The 21,122-nt window shown below is 28.3% G+C and overlaps 4 protein-coding genes across 9 annotated transcripts; 1 reads left to right on the top strand and 3 right to left on the bottom strand.

The window, feature by feature from the left end:
- Positions 1-254: 254 nt before the first annotated feature.
- Positions 255-6,267, top strand: LOC127062645 (CUE domain-containing protein 2). Of its 4 annotated transcripts, none has more exons than XM_050991239.1 (5): positions 255-567; positions 1,532-1,621; positions 1,708-2,044; positions 2,127-2,300; positions 2,427-6,267. In XM_050991239.1, exons 2-5 carry the CDS (start codon positions 1,533-1,535, stop codon positions 2,685-2,687), a joined length of 861 nt encoding a protein of 286 aa, XP_050847196.1. In that variant the 5' UTR covers positions 255-567; position 1,532; the 3' UTR covers positions 2,688-6,267. The 4 variants fall into 4 exon arrangements, with proteins under 4 accessions (XP_050847196.1, XP_050847198.1, XP_050847199.1 ...); XM_050991241.1 differs by having other exon boundaries at positions 292-356; XM_050991242.1 differs by lacking the exon at positions 255-567 and adding an exon at positions 574-963.
- A 640-nt stretch (positions 6,268-6,907) lies between these two features.
- On the bottom strand, positions 6,908-9,148 carry LOC127062642 (uncharacterized). Its single transcript, XM_050991233.1, has 5 exons — positions 8,892-9,148; positions 8,675-8,816; positions 8,212-8,590; positions 7,851-8,135; positions 6,908-7,774 (listed from the first exon to the last, which is right to left on the bottom strand). Exons 1-5 carry the CDS (start codon positions 8,955-8,957, stop codon positions 7,081-7,083), a joined length of 1,566 nt encoding a protein of 521 aa, XP_050847190.1. The 5' UTR covers positions 8,958-9,148; the 3' UTR covers positions 6,908-7,080.
- A 336-nt stretch (positions 9,149-9,484) lies between these two features.
- On the bottom strand, positions 9,485-15,299 carry LOC127062639 (probable cyclin-dependent serine/threonine-protein kinase DDB_G0292550). Of its 3 annotated transcripts, none has more exons than XR_007781175.1 (5): positions 15,037-15,299; positions 13,437-14,619; positions 11,152-13,355; positions 10,994-11,069; positions 9,485-10,882 (listed from the first exon to the last, which is right to left on the bottom strand). XR_007781175.1 is itself a non-coding variant. In XM_050991228.1 (5 exons), exons 2-4 carry the CDS (start codon positions 14,367-14,369, stop codon positions 11,199-11,201), a joined length of 3,015 nt encoding a protein of 1,004 aa, XP_050847185.1. In that variant the 5' UTR covers positions 14,370-14,619; positions 15,037-15,299; the 3' UTR covers positions 9,485-11,069; positions 11,152-11,198. The 3 variants fall into 3 exon arrangements, 2 of the variants coding, with proteins under 2 accessions (XP_050847185.1, XP_050847184.1); XM_050991228.1 differs by having other exon boundaries at positions 9,485-11,069; positions 11,152-13,081; positions 13,157-13,355; XM_050991227.1 differs by having other exon boundaries at positions 9,485-11,069.
- Positions 15,300-15,389: 90 nt separating this feature from the next.
- On the bottom strand, positions 15,390-18,799 carry LOC127062641 (DET1 homolog). Its single transcript, XM_050991232.1, has 8 exons — positions 17,920-18,799; positions 17,711-17,848; positions 17,466-17,610; positions 17,293-17,401; positions 17,013-17,208; positions 16,634-16,917; positions 16,336-16,542; positions 15,390-16,263 (listed from the first exon to the last, which is right to left on the bottom strand). The coding sequence occupies exons 1-8, from the start codon at positions 18,325-18,327 to the stop codon at positions 16,080-16,082; spliced, it is 1,671 nt and encodes a 556-aa protein (XP_050847189.1). The 5' UTR covers positions 18,328-18,799; the 3' UTR covers positions 15,390-16,079.
- Positions 18,800-21,122: the final 2,323 nt, after the last annotated feature.

The raw sequence follows: 21,122 nt of genomic DNA, 5'->3' as shown, positions 1-21,122 counted from the left end.
TGAAATAACATTAATTTTATAAATACGATATTTATTCATTTTAGTTGCATAAACTTCGTAACTGGTTCGATCTATGAACGACCCGAATAATATCGGTCAAAAGAAGTCCTACATTATCTACAGAACAATTTACATTACCGATCTAAACTTATATCGTACGCAAAATACATTACAAGATGGCGTATGGCTGATCCGAATGAGGTATAACCACTTATACCATAAAAATAGTGAATATTTCGCGACCTCAACGGTGAGGTCGCCCTTCTCTACTCGTAACACACACGGAGAAACGAAGCAGAGAAGCGGAAAGAGAAAGAGAAAGAAGAGATAGAGAGAAGTGAAACGAAACTAAACGAGTACTAAGTTACCCCCGCTTTTCTTTAAATCTTAGTGCGCAGCGCGTCGACCATCACGGAACGCAACTATACCTCCCTCTATCCCTTCTTACGTCAAACTGTCAAATCCAAGGAATCTTGTTTGTATACGAAATTTTTATCGAGCCTTTGTGGTTCACATCGCGTCCCGAAGAATACGACAGATCGAACGAACGAGACAAACATAAATCAGGTTCGTACTCGACTCGAGCGTCCTTTATAATGGGATGAAAGGACCTCGGCGTCGAACGAAAGGCTTTTTTCACGCCTTCGCCAAAGTCAAAAAGCTTCAACCGTGATGTGACACCGGCGCTTTTACCATGGACCTGTCGCTTCGTTGTCTTTTCTTTTTTTCCCCCTTAATTATCGTCAACGTTAATCACCATCGTTGTTGTTGTGGATCTTTCAAACGCTAATCTTCTTAATCGTTTAATTAAAAAGTTTCTTCCTTCCTCGTCTACACATACAGAGAAACAAAAAGGAATTCTACCCAAATAGCGTACACTTAATTCAATGTGGACGCGCTCGTTAATTTTTGTTTCTCTTAACCTAACATCAGATCAATGACAGACGATGATAATATTTGAAGGTATACGTCATGTATGTATATACATATATACATGTATGTATGTATATATGTACATACATGACATATATATTTTATAAAAATCACGATGATTCGTGAAGAAAGCGATAATACGATGACCTTTCCTGCTTTTGTATATGTTTGAAAAGTGCAACTCGTGTCATTTATAATAGTAGTTCTTTTACTATGTTACACGTAACCCGAATATTTTCTGCTTTTTCGTCTCTTCCTTTTTACTACGACCTACTTTCTTAATTTTTGTTTTCCGTTTTCTTTTTTCTTTTTAATCTAAAATCATCGTTCATTATTTTCTTTGTGATTCTTTAGAAAATAAAAGTAGTCGCGTCTACGTAAATTTATTTTTCTTTTGAATAAAAAAAAAAAAAAATATCTCGCAAAGATCGTTTGATCAACTATTCAGTTGGGATTAAGAAAATATCCTGCTTCCTTTTTTTATTTGAGATTTTGACATCCACCATATAATTGTATCGAGGTAAAAAATTATTTTGTTTAGTTCACGATAAAAACTCGATGTACGCTATTATGTGTAACAATCTCTTTATATATACAGAATGAGCCGCATAATGGATGAGAAAGAAGAGTTAGTAAAAAAAGCTTTATTTAGCTTTGTAAGGAAACAAGTACCTACTGCACAGCTAAGGTAACTCGATATTGTAGTTAATTAATATCTATTACTTATATATTTGCAAAATATATATCTTGACTTTGGATATTGTCTTTTTTTAGTTTAATCGATGATATTGTACTCAGCTATGTAGTAAGCATGGTAGAAGAAAATGCTATGGAGGAAGAGTTAGATGTAGATGGTCTATGCGAAATGGTTTCTGCTTGTCTTCCTGAATTTTCAACGATCGAAAAAGAAGCTGTATCAAAATGGTTACTCGATGTTGAAAGTAAACTACGCCAGGGAAGTAAGGAAAATGAAAACTGCCAACCTCATGATCCATTGAGTCATATTAGCTTGGCAGCTCTTTTACCACCTGGTACTCAGAGAATGCGAGTTCATCATCTCTCAGAAACAAGCGATGCAGGCAGTGATTCTAGTGGAGAATATTTTTCTGAGGTACATTTATATATAATTTAATTAAAATGATATATAGATACATTTATATTTATAATTTTATCGAAATTTCTTACTTTTTTAGGAATCATCTTGGCACCAAGTCGCACTTCTACAAGAAATGTTTCCAGCAGCAAGCCCGGCTGAAGCTCGACATTGTTTGGCAGTTGCCGGAGGTGATATAGCCAAAGCAGCACAATTAGCTTTGCATCGTCAAGAAGCTGGTCAAAGTATTGTTAGTAATCTCACATTTTTAACGGTATGTATTTTCCGTAAATACATTCGTATATTTGTATTTTCAATATTTTTAATAATCTAACTGCGAATACATATTATTTAATACGTTTACACGAAAAATAAAGAAGGGTACATTTATGTATACTAGCCCAATGGTCGGAATAAAGCTAGGGTAAATGACGAGGAATTGAAGTCACGTATCATCGCCCGGTATAGTTACGTCGATAGGGATGATGACTCTCGCGAGCATCGTCCGGTTGCGCCTAAAACAGAACCAAAGAAGTTAGTGCGCTATCTCGACAATAAAATCGTAAGTGTAAAAGGTGAACGTTATACTGAAGTGCGAAGAGGAGGCGAAGATGAGGAAGGCAACGAAGGCGGTAGAAAACGAGGTCATTGCCGTCCGTAACCAGTCCCTCTGCCTCCACCACCTGACCCACCCCCTTGGAGGCATCTGATTTCTAATTAAGCCTTCGACTTAGATTTCTCCCATCTCGCTTATGTAGTAATACGCGTGATACGTATTGGAAGTATTGGATTTTAACAAATAGCCCGGTGACGTCTCTCTCTCTAATTGATATTATTATATTTTTAAAAATATTTGAGATGGTATATTCTTTTTCTTGACACTGTATCACATGTTATGGAAAATGAACAAATATGTAGTACAAAATAAGTTTATGCTCGAATAATATTATGTATGTACTTATAAACAAATATCTGCGAAATTGTTGAAATCCAATACTTGGTATATGGATACAGATTATGATATTTTTTTGATCGAGCGTACAATGGCCATGAAAAAAATACTTGTATCCATTATTTGGATATGTGGTTGTACAGTTAGTGAAAAATATTCTATTGCAGGTAAAGTGATTAATGATTAGAAAAGACTTATAAGAAAAAAGATTTATCATAGTATATGATATAAACTTAATCTAGCAAATGACGAAATTTTTTGACTCGCAGCTAACGAATATATAATAACATGTTTTATGGAGACGAGTTAACCATGCATTTTCAAAATATTAATTGACAATTATACGTTCCTACATAAGCAACATTTACGTATTGCTTTATATAAAAATTAAAATATTTTTTGACAAAATTAATTTTCTTATGATTGCATTATTTAAAAATAAGCTTCAACCAAGTGAGCTGGCTATTGTAAACTCGGCTTTAGCCCATTTATTCCTACAATGATCTGTCAATGACCTTGTTTGACATTTTACATTTGTGCATACCCTCATTTTAATTGCTTTTTGTGCCGCATATTATTTATTAAATATGTAAGGAACTTTTTGTTTCTTACTAAATTTCTATCAACACGTATCTTCTTGCATTTTTCATTCATCTATAAAATATATACATAAACCTCCGATAATACGAAAATATATAGTTTCTAAGTGTGATTAGTTGCTTCAAAACTAAATACATAGACATCATAAAAAGTTTCTCTTACTGCATGTTCATAGTGCAAAGAAACTTATGCATTAAATTATTCCTATGGTGTTTGCCAAGTAGTGGCAGAATGACATATACAAAACGAATTTCTGATAATTGCACTCTTGATAAAATAAAATATAAAAAAAATAAAATTCTTTTTGGCACATCTATTCAAAGATTAATGAGTAACAGCTATCGTACAGTTATAAAACTAGAACTTGTATGAAGCGTTTTAGTAAAATGTAAACCATTATATAAATAAGATTATAAAGAAAGTCATTGTCCGTTAAATAATCAAAAATCGTCAGTCAAGAATAAAAATGATATAAAAGTAAAAAGCATATTCTTCTGACAGTATCAACAGCATAAAAAGTCTTCTTTATTTGGTTATAGATAATGAACATGTGTATGAAAATGTTTGGTATTATAAATTAATATAAAGTTGTAGATTTCGAATAATAAATTTTAGTATACGTCTTAGGTAGGCAAAAACATATATACTACATATTTAGGCGGGATAAAATTTGCTTACCACGCCATATGATTTACCAGTATTACTATTGTTACTGCTATCATTGCTACTTTTAAAAAATAGTATACACATAACTACTGTTACACTTTTTTGTGTCAAGTAACATGTTGTAATCTATGATAGAAAACCTGATCAAACAGTGTAACCTTTTCATGCTGTTAATGGTGACATGTACTTTGCAATATTATGTTTATATTGCACATATTGACAGCAAACTGATAGAAATATAAAATTGTCATGTCTCATTATTGCTGTCAACTTATGCAAAGATAAATTTTGTATTTCTATAGTTTTTCCATTGTGTATAAAATGATAGCATTAATCAGCTCTAACTTTGATTGTAATACAATTGCAATGTGTACACATTTTATGTGTATATATTTACTTTTATTCTGAAGTATGTTTAATCTTAGTAAATAAGCAATAATATATATTTTCTGCTAACAAAATATCGTTTAGCTGATGTTTTCTTATATAACTTGTATAATTAATATATAATATTAATGCAAGATATAAATTATATGGTAAAATAAAGTCAGCATGCACGTGTAGTTGAACATATTTTGAAGTATATTACTTTTGAGTTCTATTTAGAAATATAGAATTATTTTTTTTTTTAATTCTGCAAGGTTTTACATACTTCATGAAAACGATTATGGAATATATCGTACATGTCTCATAACGGGCCAACCCTTGCCATAGATAATTATAAATTATATATATATATGTGTGTGTGTGTATATATATATATATATATATATATATATATATATATATATATATATATAACATATTACTATATTACTAATTATAATCTCTGCAAACATATTCGCTGTAAACTAAATGTATTCTACTACCTGTGAATTTAAAAATGAATGCTGCTACTGCAATATTTCAGAAAGTATGCACTTTAAGTGGTTATAATATATATATATATATATATATGTATATATATTATATATATTATATATATATTATATATATAGAATATATTAAAAAATATAAATAGAATAAACAATAGAAATAAAGTAGAGTACTTTAGTTTCCTGCGAAATTTCTGTAGATCTCAGCTTCATACAATATATGCATTTTGGACAGTGATTTCTAGATTACAGTACTACATTGTAGAATATAGAAATTTCTTTTTTAATATGTTTATTTTTAATTATGTTGCAACTATTATCTATATTGTTATCCTTTATCGATCACATTGTCATGGCTCAGTTTTGTTTTATTGTCAACTCAATAAATTCAATGATTCCATAGAATTTCAATAAATTTTATAAATCCAATTGATTAACAAATAAAGAAGTAATGTTGCATATATTAATGACATTGAAGGAAACAACAAGATTGATGCCAAGTGCTTAATTAAATAAGATGTTATATCCCGTTAACAACATATAGTAACTTCGGGGCCTTATGAGATGGTTCAAAGGATCGAATTGATATCAATATTTTACTTTTCAATTGAAACAAGTGTTACACGAACTCGTTATTAATGTAAAAAAGATGTGCCCAATGTTGTTTTCTCTTTCGTAATATTCTCTCGAATAACCCACCAAACGAATTAACGTACTTATAAAAATTTATGACATACAATTATACGATTATCATGCATTTTTTCCTAAAAAGAAAATAATCATTAACTCACCGTTTTATAAACGACTGATATAACATATATATTTATTCTTACTTTTATTAGATATTTAATACTTTCATCATTGTTTGAATTGTCAGTATATATTTGAAGACAAGGATAAATTGCACTATTTTATTGTATATTAGTGAAAAAGAAAACTATAGTTTTTTTTAAAGCACAAACAATGTTTCAATTGTTTCTGTCTTGAAACTGGCTCGCAGCATCGCTGTAAGACCTTATTGTATAAAGTATCTTGTAACTAATGTATTCACACATATTATGCTTCGTACATTCAACAAATACGTATACATCAATACAACAATACAATGTCTGAGTGGTTTCTAATAACTTAGTCGTTTAAAATCCTCATTGAATCTTTTTAATTACATTTCAACAATTTTCCTATATTCCTTCCATAAGAAAAGTTTATTATTTCTTTTCTACTATCATAAATCTAAATATATATATATATTTTTTTCCTTATAGAATTTGTGATCATTTATCAATAGAAATTATAAATAAAATATAAAATTATAAATGAAATCATAAATACTTAAAAGCTCGTAACAATTCATGTAGCTTTTTTATCAGATGCATATCTACTTTTCAAATTAATATTTAAGTTAAGTGAAACTTAACCGTTTTTGCAAGATTTCAAATTGATAAAATAAATGTTTTATACATTATAAGTTTTCTATAAAGAAAATTATCGCAGCGCCATCTGTTGTTTGCTAGCAATATTGTCTACTGTAGATAAGTCAGTTCTGAATTACAAATTCAAAAATATATAAATATTAATTATATTTGAATAAAAAAGAAACTAAACATAAATAGCTTGCTTAACAATATTTTCATTATATTAAAGAAAAAATAATTGATCACATTACAACATAAATGGTATCTATTGTCGTCTTGAGTAGAGATTACTGTATATAAAGATTAATACAAAATGAAATCTAATAGGTATTAAATTGGAAATAATTTCATTCATAATGAATTACACAAAAAATAAATTACAAAGTATATAGTGTATTTACAATGGCATATGTAAATCATATAAATCCAATTTATATATCCAGTATTATCTAATGCATTACAAGTGTATATATATATCTATATACACTTTTGTACAGTAAAAATACATTTTTTATTATTATAATAATTTAAAAATAAATAACAATCTTATTCCCAGCCCCATATACCTGTAGTAGATTGTTTAATAGTATCTCTATTTTCCCTTCTAACTCTAGTTACTGCACTAGCTTCACCTTTCACTAGAATCTTTCTAGAAAGGCCCTTCTTTTCTCTTTTTTCTAAAGATTGCTTTGTTCTTTTTTTTATTACATCCGGTGATATAGTAGCAGCTGTAGAAATACTTCTGATACTCCTTATATCACTAAATTCATTGCCATCAATAGAATCAGTCTCTAATGTGTCAGTACAATTTGAAGAAGAAACAGTATTTATAGCCACAGTTTCAATTTCGCATGGTATATCAGGTTTATTTTCTATTAATTTATTTTTTTGATCTGTATTATCATTATCTTTATTGTCATTTATTTTGACCCGTCTAATTTCGATACTTGTATCAATTTCTTCTTTTAGAGATTCAACATTTTCATCTTTTTGTTTATATCTTAATAAAGGTACGTCTTCTTGCATCAATTGTTCCACTTGTGATCGTAAATTATCTATTTCATTTTCGATATTTGATTCTTGAACATTATTATCATCATCATCATCATCATCATCATCATCATCATCATATGTTTCGTCATTTTCATCCTTATCAAAACCCATTTCTATTAATAAATCTTTCTCCATTTGTTTTGTAAGACCACTAGCTTTAATTTCTATATCAACACAATCTTCTCGTCTAAAAATAGGTTGAACATTGCTGTTAATAACATAATATAAAATGTATGTTTAAAATAAAAATTTATTTAACTTACAAAATATCTTTGAAGGTAGGATAGAGCTCACTTTCATATCCAAATCTTCTTTTAAAGAAATCACGAATACAATTGACATCCCTTTCAAAATAAAGCTCCGCATTTACATGTTCGGTGGAAATCATTTGTGGAAAATCAATAATGATTGGTTTACCATCATTTGTTATCATAACATTAAATTCATTAAAATCACCATGAATAACACCATAATTTCCAAGTGTGACAATTAAATTCATCAATTCATCGTACAATGCTTCCACATCATTTACTTCATAAACACCACATCTATATATTGAAATTTAATGTGTTATAATAAAATTAAATACAAATAATAAATTCAATTCTTAGTGTAAAAACTTACAAAGGTCCACCTTCAACCAGCTCCATAACAACACAATGTCGATTAAAATCAATTGGTTTTGGTACTGGAAATCCTCTATCCGTAAGTGCTTTCATATAAGCAAACTCTCTTGTTGCTGATATTCGAGATAGATACAACCAGGATGCAGATTTTCTGTGCTGATGGTAATCTCTTTTTCCTTTGATATTTCGGAAGCATGTTCTACCTAATCTATGTAACTTTAAGCAGACTGGATTTCCTTCTTCGTCTGCAACTACATAAATGTTTGATTCTTTTCCAACACCTATCTGGTTGCCAAAAGAACCAACAATACCTCTTTGTGCCAACACTTTTAAGGCTAAATAATCATAACCAGCATTTGTTAAACGATAACCATCATCTAAAATAATATATTATTTATAATTTATTATATATATATAATAAAACAATACTATTTAAAAATAAATCTTCATATATAACATACAATGTTTTCCTCTTTCATAACTGAGTAATCGATGTTTACACAATTCCTTTAACAATTTATGAACACCACCATAACGCAAATTTGCTATCTGTGCAGCAAGTGAAGCTGGTACGAGTTCATGATTTTTCATACCCATCTCAATCTGAAAATTCCATGATTATTCATATACACGTGTTTTATACTATACTGTTTGTTTTTTTCTTTTTTTTATACTTACAGCCGTCAATACACGGAAATCTTCCCGCGTCAAATAACGTAACATCGTAACATTTAACTTTCCCATGATGATTTAATTCTAAAAAATATAACAACGAACGATCTCTTGGATGTTTCCTTATATTATCTGTTTAATATCATTCAAAACTTTTTTTATTTAATGAGTACCAATAACTCTTACTACACAACCATGTTGTGAAAATAACTTCGTACGTACGTCCACATTTTTACCTATTTTTTCAATCATGAATCATATAATGTTAATATAGAGTGTGCACATGATATTTGATCAACAACAAACTCAACACTGGATAAATCTTTTTACATCTATTATTTAGAACCAATAGCAAGCGTGCATAAAGTAACCAATCAGTAATCACTACTGATCCAATGAACGTAATTCGCCATATTAGTTTTTACGATTCTTTACGCGCGAATTATAGCTGCGATTCAAAAGTTTCTTGTGAATATGCAGAAATATTTAAAATTGTTCATAAAATAATATAAATTAATCTATGTAATAAATTTTATGTTCTTATCTTCCAATACTTCTCTTATTAATTGATTTAATTTAATTTAAATTCTTAATAAATATTGCCTTTATGTTATTTTATTTTTTTTTTCTTTTTTTTTTTATATAAATATACAAAATACTTCGTTACAAACATGCAGAATATACATACTGAATATACTAGATTAAGATGTAATGGTAAACAATATCACAAGCTATGGTACAAGCTTTCGCGTGGATAATAGTTTTAACCTTTTAACTTATAGTAATACAAGAAAATTTAATTTCTTTTGTGCAACCGATCATCAAACGTAAATACTGTATTTTATATTGATGAAACTTAAACATTTTTATTTATTATAGCATTTTAATGTTTTCTGTAAAACTTTTTAAAGAGAGAGAAAAAGAAAGAGAGTTTAATAAGGAACATAGTTATATTTGAGATGTAATTCTTAGATCTAAACGATACTTACTAAAGTTAAGCATTATATACATATCACATTTATACTAGGATTTACATATCTTCAATATTTTAAAAGTGGAATTCCCAACATAGAAACAGATATGTACATATGCCTGATATTTTAATGCAAGTGTATTACGTAAGTAATATATGATAAGTCAAAATGCACCTTGATTCGTAGTCCAATCATACGTAAAAAAATAACTAGTTTATGTAAAAATACTAAATAAACGACATAAAATAAAAACATAGTATTTATAAATTATCTACCAAATGTAACAGGCTTTAGGTAATGATACGTGGAAGTTAACTTAACAATGTGTTACTATTTTGTAACAAACATATATCAAATATAAACTAAACTTCTTATATGAAACGATTTCGATTATATTGCCGTGTAACTTTTTCAATATATCTTGACACCATCATCCTTGGTAATACTAATTAGCAATTTTTAAACATTCAGCATAAAGCTGTGTTAGTCTTATTATTATCATTATCATCTCACAACTTATATGTATTTTCCTTTATAATGTGTTGTAATGAGAAAGCCAATAATGATATCACTTTACATCATAAAGTTAGTTGTTACTTCTTCTTTTATAATCTATCATAACTAAAGTGCAGAAAAATTGGCCCAAGATGATGATCAATCATTCTACACTAAATGTAGTTTTAATAAACATTAACCAACACCTTTTGGAATAACTTTCGTATTGATTAATGTCTTAAGATAATTACTTAATGTTATTAAGGTATTACAAGAAATAATTGGCCTAATTTAAACATCCTCAATTATTTCATCATTGATGTTAGTTTTTAAAGTAATAATTTGGTTAATATATCACTGTTAGAATAGGATTACTTTTATAGAATTTACATTTACGAATACTGTTAACAATAATGTATAAAAAATTAATATGAAAATTGTATTGTATCATAGATTCGTTTTTAACAAAGATTCTTCTCATTTGTTGGTGCATTCAGCTTTAAATCAGCGATTTTTCTTATAAGAATACTGTTAACATTAAATTATGTTTATAAAAAAATAAGAGAGCAAATACATTAATGCCAACAAAAGGCTGTACTGTATGTTTTACTGGAAATACTGAAAATAAAAATGCCTTACATGAATGAATATAGATCCATCCTTAGAATATTGCCACTAAAAAAAATGTGGACTCTTCGGTTGCAATTAATTAAATCTAAAAAAGATATGAATTAGTAAATATTCTAGTTAATGTATTAATTAACGTATGAACGTATTAACGTATTAACAATAAATACCTTGTTTGTTTTCTCTGTTTTTTTTTAATTATATCTCCATTTATAATTTATACATAATCAGATCTATCTATATCAGTCTCATTGCTATTAATTTCAATATGTAAATCTTCTAAGGAATCAACTTTTTCATTTTCTCCAAATATAGATCCTTCATCTGATAATTCTAGGTCATTGTTTATTATTTTATGTTTTTTGCGATCTCGTTCTTTTTTATGAGATTTTTTTATTGAAGTCGTTTGCAACAGTCTAATATAATTTTTTACCATTAAACAGTTAGGCGGAGTCTTATTAGATGAGGTAGTATCATTTGTTAGGATATTTTTTCTATCTTTAACATTAATATTTTGATTGTAACTTTGGGGATTTTTATAAATTGTAATTCTAGAACTTTCCCCACTATTATTACTACCATTGCTCAATATGTTTGTTGAAGTATTATCAGCTAAACTTGATTTATTATCATTTGGTTTAGAAACTATTGTTGAAGTTCTATGATCTATGACCTGTAAAAATTCGTAATCATTTTTCTTTAAAAGTAATTTTTCTTGTTCTAAAATAAGGCTTCTATGCAATCCATTTCCACGTTTATCCTTTTTATGAGATTTTTTTATGGAATTAATGTTAGGAAGTAATTCTATTGTAGACATATTTTTGGGCGTTGATCTTCCATTTTGATCTTGAGTATCAGGCTGCTGTTGTTCCTCCACTGAATTACTTTTTTCATTATTCGCAATCTTACCATCATTATTTGTTTTCAATAGATCAGTATTATGCGCTGGTAATACTGTACAACCAAGATGTCTTAGAGTTGGCGTTATACATCGAGATGCATCAATATTCATTATCTCTTCTTCAAATGAATCATTTTTATCTGACTGTACATCATGTAAACAATCAGATTTCAAACCAGTTTTTAATAATGGTTTTCTTTTCTTTATCGGTGTACAAATTTTGAATTCCTCTGTACTTCCATCTTCACTTTGTGTTGATTTAGAATTGCACAATAAATGTAATAAATCATCATCTGATAAATTGGACAATATTTTTCTTTTACTCGGAGACAGTTTATTGTTAAATTTGATATTATCTAAATGTAAATTAGACATAGTACCATCACTGTTAATAGACTTGTTTTTTATTTTTCGTTGATCTTTCTTATTGACGTCATTGTGCATTTCACGTTGCACATTGTTATAATCTGCATCTTTACTTAACAATTTTTGACGTCGCATAAATTCTGAAACAATTTTATTATGCTTGTCTTTTTTATGTGATTTCTTAACTGAACTAAAGTTTGACAATAACAACCTGCTAGAATTAACGTTTTCAGGTGTACTTGCACGAACATTAATTTCTGTATCGATACAGTTCTCACTTATTAGAATATTATTATCGTTTTGATCATCTTTTGATACTTCTGAATGCTTATTTTTAGTAGTATCCAATTTTTCTTCTTTAAGTTTATTTTCAAGACTTCTAGGTAAAAAAAGCTTCTTCCTATTTTCATCTTTAATCTTCTTATGAGATTTTTTAATTGATTCAGTTTGAATATGTTGTAAAAAATTTATATGATTTTCTGGAGTGATTACTTTTACCGAAGATATAGAATTTGTTTCAAGTGCATTTGGTGTTACCGATCTGCTTTTCTCATTGGCATTACTAGTACTTGGTAGAGGATTCTGGGAAATTATGTTACATGTTTGTTCTTCAAGGCAAGAACTAGATTTTGCATCCATATTACTGACATTATCCATAATCTGATCGTTTACAGTTTCATTTGAACTATTTATCAATTCGCAACAACCAATACTATTTACTGATACATTGTTACTATTTGAGTCACAATCTACATTATCTTCATTTTTATTAAGATTAAAATCAGTATCGTGTAGATTATTTTCTTCATGTATATTTCCTTGTTCTATGGATTCTATGGAATAATCAAAAATAGATCCTGAGTCAGAAAGTTCATCACCTGAATGAAACATTGATATTTTTTTCTTACTTTTATCTTTTTTATGAGATTGCTTAATAGAATTTGTATCACAGACAGACACAATACTTTTTTCAGCCATTGGTGGAGTTAAAGGTCTTTTTTCTGTTTGTAAGTCATCAAATTGTTCAACCATGAAAGGATCTGTTAATTTTTGTAATACGTTTGCATGCTTTGTAGATAAATTATCTGTTTGTCGTAAAGATCTTTCCTATGTAAGAAGGAATATAAAAATACTTGTATAGTATGTTAGTAAAAATACAAATTCATTAAAACAAAAAAATATTCTTACCTTTTTATGACTCTTCTTTATGGCACTCATACTTTCAGGAACAATGGAAATTGTATTTTCAGGTGTACGTGGCCTTTCATCATCGTCGTTAGAAAAATCAGCATACAAATTTCTTGGTGTGCTGATATTGCAGCGAGTATTAAAATTTAATGCTTTTCTATCTTTATTGAAAGAATGTGGAATAGGCGAACTACTCATTTGTACAATATCATCAATTTTTTCTTTAAGACTAAGACGTAAAGATGGAGAAGATATATCCATATCTGGAGATGAAACATACATCCTTTTCTTGGGTGTAATATAATTCAATAACTTTTTAGTCTTTGTATTTCGCTGAGAAGGAGTTTGATTTTGATTTTCGTCCATAGAATCAAATGATGTAAGTAATATACTACTGGTACTAGAATCACTTGGACTTGTGTCAAAATTCAAAGTTTTATTAATTTTAGGCGAAGATGAAGTCAAATTGAAATTTATATTATCTCGTGAAATTCTGAGATTGGAAAATTTCTTTGGACTTGGAGTTAAGTTAAAATTTAATGTCTTTTTTATTTTCTTTCTTTGATTGTAGAAAGGGCTACAATTAAAATTTAGTGCTCTCATTATCTTAGCCGATCTTGTTAAATATTTATCATTATCAAAAGAACTATTTCCAGAACTAGAATTAGGAGATTTAAACAAACGATCATTTTTAGTATTATCAAAACTTAATGATCTATTTATTTTATAACGAATGAAATTTCTATTTCTTCGTGGTACTGATTTACTAAGTATTCTTGGTGATGTATATGCTCTCTTAACAAAATATCTATTATCATTTGATGGACTCACATCTACAATGAATTTTTGTTCTTTTCTTTCATTACTCAAATTATGTTCTTCTGTACAATCATTTTCGTTTTCCGTTGTACTTGTCATTTGATTATTGAACATAATCTTATCCGTCTTTTTTTAGCAAAAGTATAAAACATGCACGTATACACGTTTTTAAGAAAGCTTTTTTTATCTTTGTATTATATCAAGTTTTGAATGATCAGTTAATAAAAATAATAATTAATAACTGGAAGATAAACATAATACTAAACTTCAATAAACTAAGTAATTAAATTCTAATAAACAATGTTAACTTTTTATCATAACTGTTCTTTAAGAGTATGTTTCAAATTGTATTCCAGCAGGATATCTGTAAAAAAAAAAAAAAAAACATAATAAATAAACAAAGGATATTGACGATAATTTGTCATGGTCTTAAGTTTCTTGTTGAAAATAATACAATAATATAATTTTCCTTAGAATATAAATAAGTCTAGGATCGAGTGTAATAAAACTACACGAAGGATGCAACATCTTTGTAAAATAAGGTCTGCATTCTCACATAAGAACGCAGCATTGACCAAGCGTGCTAATTAGGACGCTTTCATTGATAACTATAATGGATGATTTTATACGTCAAACGACGTCATCTTTATAACAGTAAAATTTAGAAAGTATCATTTTCATATAACGAAATATAAATATATATTAGAACATTAAAGAAAAAAGATGCAAAGAAGAAGCTTGCAGGTTTGAACAAGTAGAAAGATGTACACGCTTTACTTACGTTTTCGAATATACATGGACGCTAGAACCAGGTTATCTTGTCCTAATGTCGTACTCGAAGATAAGTTTCTTTTTTTCCCTTTCTTTGTCTTTTCTTACCAATACTGCCGATTATACTATGAAATATAATATGAATAATATCCAAACACCATTGCACGGCCGTGGCTCACGTTACATCCTTTTTTTTTATGACTACGACACGTAGCTTGTAGTTCTTTGGCGTGGGTTATAGGTGGTGCTGCAAGGAACTCGAAGGAGCTACAGGTTGTTATAACAATGGCGGTCGAAAGGAATGTAAGATTTTCGTGGCCAATTATGGCTCGATCATCAGTTGAATATCAAATCAATCTAACATTTCTTTTTTTACTTTGTTTTTATATAACTCCCTATCTTTCTTCCTTTTTCTTCTTCAAGAGTTGATTTTTAAATATATTTAATACATAAAATATGATTTTTACAAATTATCCGTCACATCATTAATTATAAATTATTTTACAAATATATTTTTTTTTTTTTAATTTACATTCGTATAATGTAAACTTATCCTTATATCGAGAAATTATTGGACAATGAAGCAAATTACATTATAAACGTTAATAAGAATACAATTTGTATAAAGCTAAAATTCTTCAAAAGTTTATTGTTAAAAGAATTAATTTCTTTTTTTTATAACTCATTCCTCGTTATCGATATTTTGTATTTTATAATAATGTTAGAAATGTTTTTATAATCTTCCGAATAAAATATTATGGCAAGAATTATTTTACATCATCCTGTTTATGTACAATAAAAGAGACAATCGTGACTCTTTAAATAACGATAATATTAAATATTGAGTCCGTATTATTTGTACAAAAAATCTAGGTATAAAGAATTTTCTATTTACATTTATATCTTGCCATATATCAATATAGATATGATATTTTTGTTCTTGCATAGAAAAGTATTTTATATACTATCAAATTATTTTAAGTAGCTTGCTATAACAGAGCAACAATGTCTTGAAAATAGAAACTTTTTTGATATAATATTGTTATACATCATTCAGATATGCCTTATATGGAAACTGACGATGTATTCAGCATTGGTACGTTGGACTGATATAGCAAATGGATCTGTTGGATGAAAAATAAACGCTACTAATCTTCTTGCTGCAGTTGGCGCTGTACGACCAAACATTCCTGCATACATTTTGAATTTTAGAAGACCAGAATCACGTGCATAAAAGCTATAAAAAATAAAAAATTGCCTGTTAAATTATAATCAAAGCAACGTAAGATAAACTTAAATACCAATGTACCGAATTGGATGTTCTCCAGAAGCTTTAGGTCGTTCCATCATAGATACCCATTTATCATCATAACAGAACAAAGACAGATCAAGGTATGGAGAACTTGAATAAGATTGAGCACAAATTGGTAATTGTGCAAGTAACCTTTTTGTTGCTTCAGTAATTCCACCATATCTGGCACTGACTATTGTCTGTTTGAACCTCTGTTGCATTAATCTACAGCATTCATTAAATTGTTAGCGAATATATTTTAAATATTAAGGTAATTTTTGTGTCTTTTTTTTTTATGTAGAAGAAAATGTAATACCGTGCATAAATATTATTTGACGGAGAACACATGTATTGGCAATCTGTACTCATTCTAGCATTTCTAAAAAAATCACTGAAATTTTCAAATTGGGTCAGTAATTGAGTAGATGCATTATCATATACCGCCAAAATTTTAGCAGTCTCCATATTATATACAACGAGAAGAGCTGGTTGTGCATTTGGTTCGTTTGCTTGAAGAGTCGCAACTTCTTCGCTAGCAAATCTTATAAGTATATGATTTGCATCTAATAATTGCATCTTCCACATTCTCAATGCGTTCAACTGAAATATTATATTAGAATATAAATACCAATAAAAGCATGTTACTTGATTATATGATTATGTTCTATTACGATATATATTATGATCTAACATACCTGATCAAAATATTGATAAAATCGTCTCAATTCATATGGGTCATTAGTTGTATCGCTTATATATTCTGCCCTCCTATATAAAAATACTAATAATTTGTGTTTAAGGCTGTTTATTCTGGTATCCCTAAATGATCTATAATTTACACCACGCCATGCACCAAATGAAAATAAATAAGCTTCATCTCCCATACAAAACCTATTTTTAAATGGTTGATATTTATTTAATAACTATTTTTTTATGCTTAGAAGAAAAGATATAATTAAATCATTGTAATCTTACCTTCCTATTAATTTGATATATATAAACATTCCATTAAGAATTTTAAATACATGTATAGTTTGGTGTTGCACAGATAACACAGCCAAAATATCTTTGTATAAATACAGACCTAAAATTTAATGTAAATTACTTATTTAATATTCCTCTGTAATAGAATTATTTTATATAAATACCTTGATTGTGTGATAAATATATTTTATCAACTTTGAAATGTCTAGTGTGACATAATTTTCCATCTCGTATATCAACCAAGTGTAGAGTATAATCCTCAAGTGGAGATCTTGGATTAGGTGTCAATGCCTCGTTATTTGAATAAATCTTAAAAAACAGTAATGCATTATTAAAATAATCTTTACCGAATGAGACATTCCAAATGTAATGATAATTACACATTTGCATTGTATACTTCTATACATACTTGATAAAAATGAGGCCTGAGTTCATCAGGAATATGTGCTGCAGAACCAACAATAACATAACGACAATCATCTGTAAATAAACTACATTCTCTATTTAATTGTTGGTTGCATTGAACTACATTAATTGTCCATTTAGCCTATAATTATTTTAAAGATTGTTTAGATCAAACTACATCAAACTTAACACATAAAATTACAAGATAAATACCTTGAAAAATCGACTGAAAACATTGCATCTTATATTAATATTAACATCATCATTTTTATGTCCTATGTATTCACCTTCAATGTCGGCTAAAAGATCTGCTGCAGCAGATGCTCCACGATATTCGTATACTTCTATAGATGTTTGATCTGCACTAAAAGCAATCAAATATTTTCCATCTGGACTGAATTTCCTGAGAAAACATGGGGGTTTTTCCACGTTCATAATTGTAAAATTTGGAAATACATTTTGATAAAATTGTCTAGCACTATGAACATGAGTTCCTGGATATGGACAGCCAAATGTTTCTCTTCTTCTAAGACGTACAACAACATTCTGTGGTCCGAATTTTCGTGGTTTAATAGGAAAAGGTTCTGTCACAAATTCGATTTTACCATCTCTTTCGGCCATTCTATACAATTCCAAAAAGTATACATAACACGTGGATATACAAAATAAAAATATGTTTGTTTACAAACAAAGTTTGCAACATGTACGTATGATTTGTATTCAATACAAGTATAAAGTTTCAATCCATGATAAAAATTAATGATAAAATATTTAATATCTTTTCATCATCCTTTCTCATTATGGCGTAATAACAAGATACAACCTATAAGCATTACGAACACATATAGGTTAATGTTTTGCAAACAAAATCTATCTCAACGTTCGTAGTTGAGTAGTAATATAACATTCACTTTCTTCTGTTTTAACAAATAATTTCAGCCGTTTGTTGTTTTCAATTTTATATTTATAACAAGATAAAATTAGTTTTCTTTAAGAATCAAATACCATTTCCGTTACCCTATAAACAGCAATATTTTTCGTTTAACTGACAATACTCAAGTTCTTATGGGACTTCAATGTTTCAAAGTTCTACGAATAGTTACCGCCGTGTTGGTAGGTGGCTATAATAAATTTTTTAAAACTTCAGAAAATCTAATAGATTATTTAAGTGATCAAGGATCGAATCCTACTGGGAAATAAAGTTTTTTTTTTATTTTCGATCAAATTCACTTTGTGGAAAGATTTTCATTTTATATTAAAAAATTTTTAATTAATATTGAAAATGGAAAAAATATGTATATGAACAAAAAAGATTTGTAATGTCTAAATATTTACAATTTATTTTGGAAAGTTATATAAATAATAATATAGAGCTATTTAATAAATGTATAATTTTTCATAGATAGATAAATAAGTAGATAAATAAATAAATCAAAATATGCATGTACATAAAATATAATAAAATATTAAATAGTTTAATAAAATATTCTGAATCTAATACATAAATAGAATCAATTTTGTTTCAGCGATTTTATTATAGAGTATACTGTAGCATCGATAAAAATAATTTATCATTATCGATAATTCAGTTTTGATTAAGGCTATTTACTATCTTTCGTTTGTAGTATATACGACTTCAGCGACAGTTATGGATAAAATATGAACTACAAAAGCAATAGGGAAATATTGTCGTCACTATGCGCCTATTGTGTCACTGGTATATAAGTTGCGTAAGTCATTTCGAACTTTAACAATTCAATTAGAGAGAGGAATTTTTATATTACAGTGAAACAGTAAATGATAGTACATCCGATGAAAACAAGATAAAACCATACGTCCATATTATACTTCTTTAAACAAATGGTTAAAGCGTAATTAGTCCTCAATTATTTAGGCCAAAATACATAAGAAATAAAATATCATATGTAAAAGATAATAGTAGAAACAAAACCACTGATGCATATCTTGAAACTTCAAATATGTGGATATGATGACGAATATAAGTAGAATAAAAAGTAAAGTATTTAATCTGAGAGACGTAAATAAAAGTAAATATAAAAACAAATAAAAATCAATAAGAATAATAAAGAAATTAGAATTTTTCAGTACGTTCATCTTTGTAAGAAATTAAAAAATTTCACTGTATTAATCTGCTTATCTATCGAAGTATAATTAACAATATAGAATGTAAGTACTATAATGTTTAGTTGAAATCAGAAAGAATAAGTTTTGGTATTAAGATAAGCAGCTATTCGTCCAGTGTTACTTATTTCGTAAATAATACCGACATAGGTCTCACCATGAGAAGGTTATTGCATTATGGGAGATCCATGATGATCCAGTGACCCTACTTTAAAATTCGCGTTCTCAATTTTCTCATCGAAATTATGAACAATAAAACGAAGTTCATGATAGGAATTTTAATCGCTTCCGTGAACATTCACGCTTGTGTCCGCCGACACGTGCGTGAGTGTTCTCCCTATTTTACTTGCATGGAAGAAAAAAAATATACCTTCTCTGCATATAATGCGGAAAGGTCCCATAAATTTCCGTTTAAAAATCTAATCCCATGATGACGAATCAAGCCTTTAAATGATATTATATATTTTATGAATCTACGCCAAGATATACCGAATCCTCGCTGACCATTTACTACATCGACGATTCATCTCTGGATGATTCGTCCCTCAATGATCTAGACTGGAATAGAAAAATATTAAAAGAAGAAGAGAAGAAGAGAAAGAGAAAAAGAAAAAACGAAGATGAGAATAAAAGAAAGCGAAGACGGAAAGAGCAAAAAGAGAGAAAGAAAAGAAAAAAAAAAGCCAAAATAAGAGTACCAAAATCGAATTCGATTGTTGTGTACTGAAAGAAGGAGACTCGTTTTAGATCCCTGATAAAAATCGTACTTAAGAGCTTTACATAATATTGAAAGAGAGGCCCACATCTAAAGGCTCATTTATAAAAAATAATTAATAAGAATAAATAAAAATAAAAAGGAAATATGTAGCTTTGATTGAAAGCATAAATTCGATAAAAAAGTTTTCTGTTCTTTTCTTTAACAAATTACTTTAGAATTCTATTATATTCAATTTATTTATCTGTTGAAATATAATCAGCAATGTAAAATGTGAGTACTTCAATGTTTAGAATTAGACTGAAAAGATTTTTGAAAAGTTTTGAAATATGCAATCATTTATTCGGTAGTACTTGCATATCGTAAGATTTCGATGGATTGCAAGTACTATCAATTTAGATATCATTAGATGAAGGTTGCTGCATCAACAGCAAATTTATTTATGGCTTTCCGTACAAAAATCTACACCGATATGTATTCAACATGGTTAATTTTAAATCGATAATATGTGTATCAATCGATAGTATATGAATCGATAATATATGTATATGATCTTTGT

Source organism: Vespula vulgaris, chromosome 3 (genome assembly GCF_905475345.1).
Source record: "Vespula vulgaris chromosome 3, iyVesVulg1.1, whole genome shotgun sequence".
Taxonomy (NCBI): Eukaryota; Metazoa; Arthropoda; class Insecta; order Hymenoptera; family Vespidae; genus Vespula; species Vespula vulgaris.
This window is presented reverse-complemented; position numbering and strand designations above follow the sequence as displayed.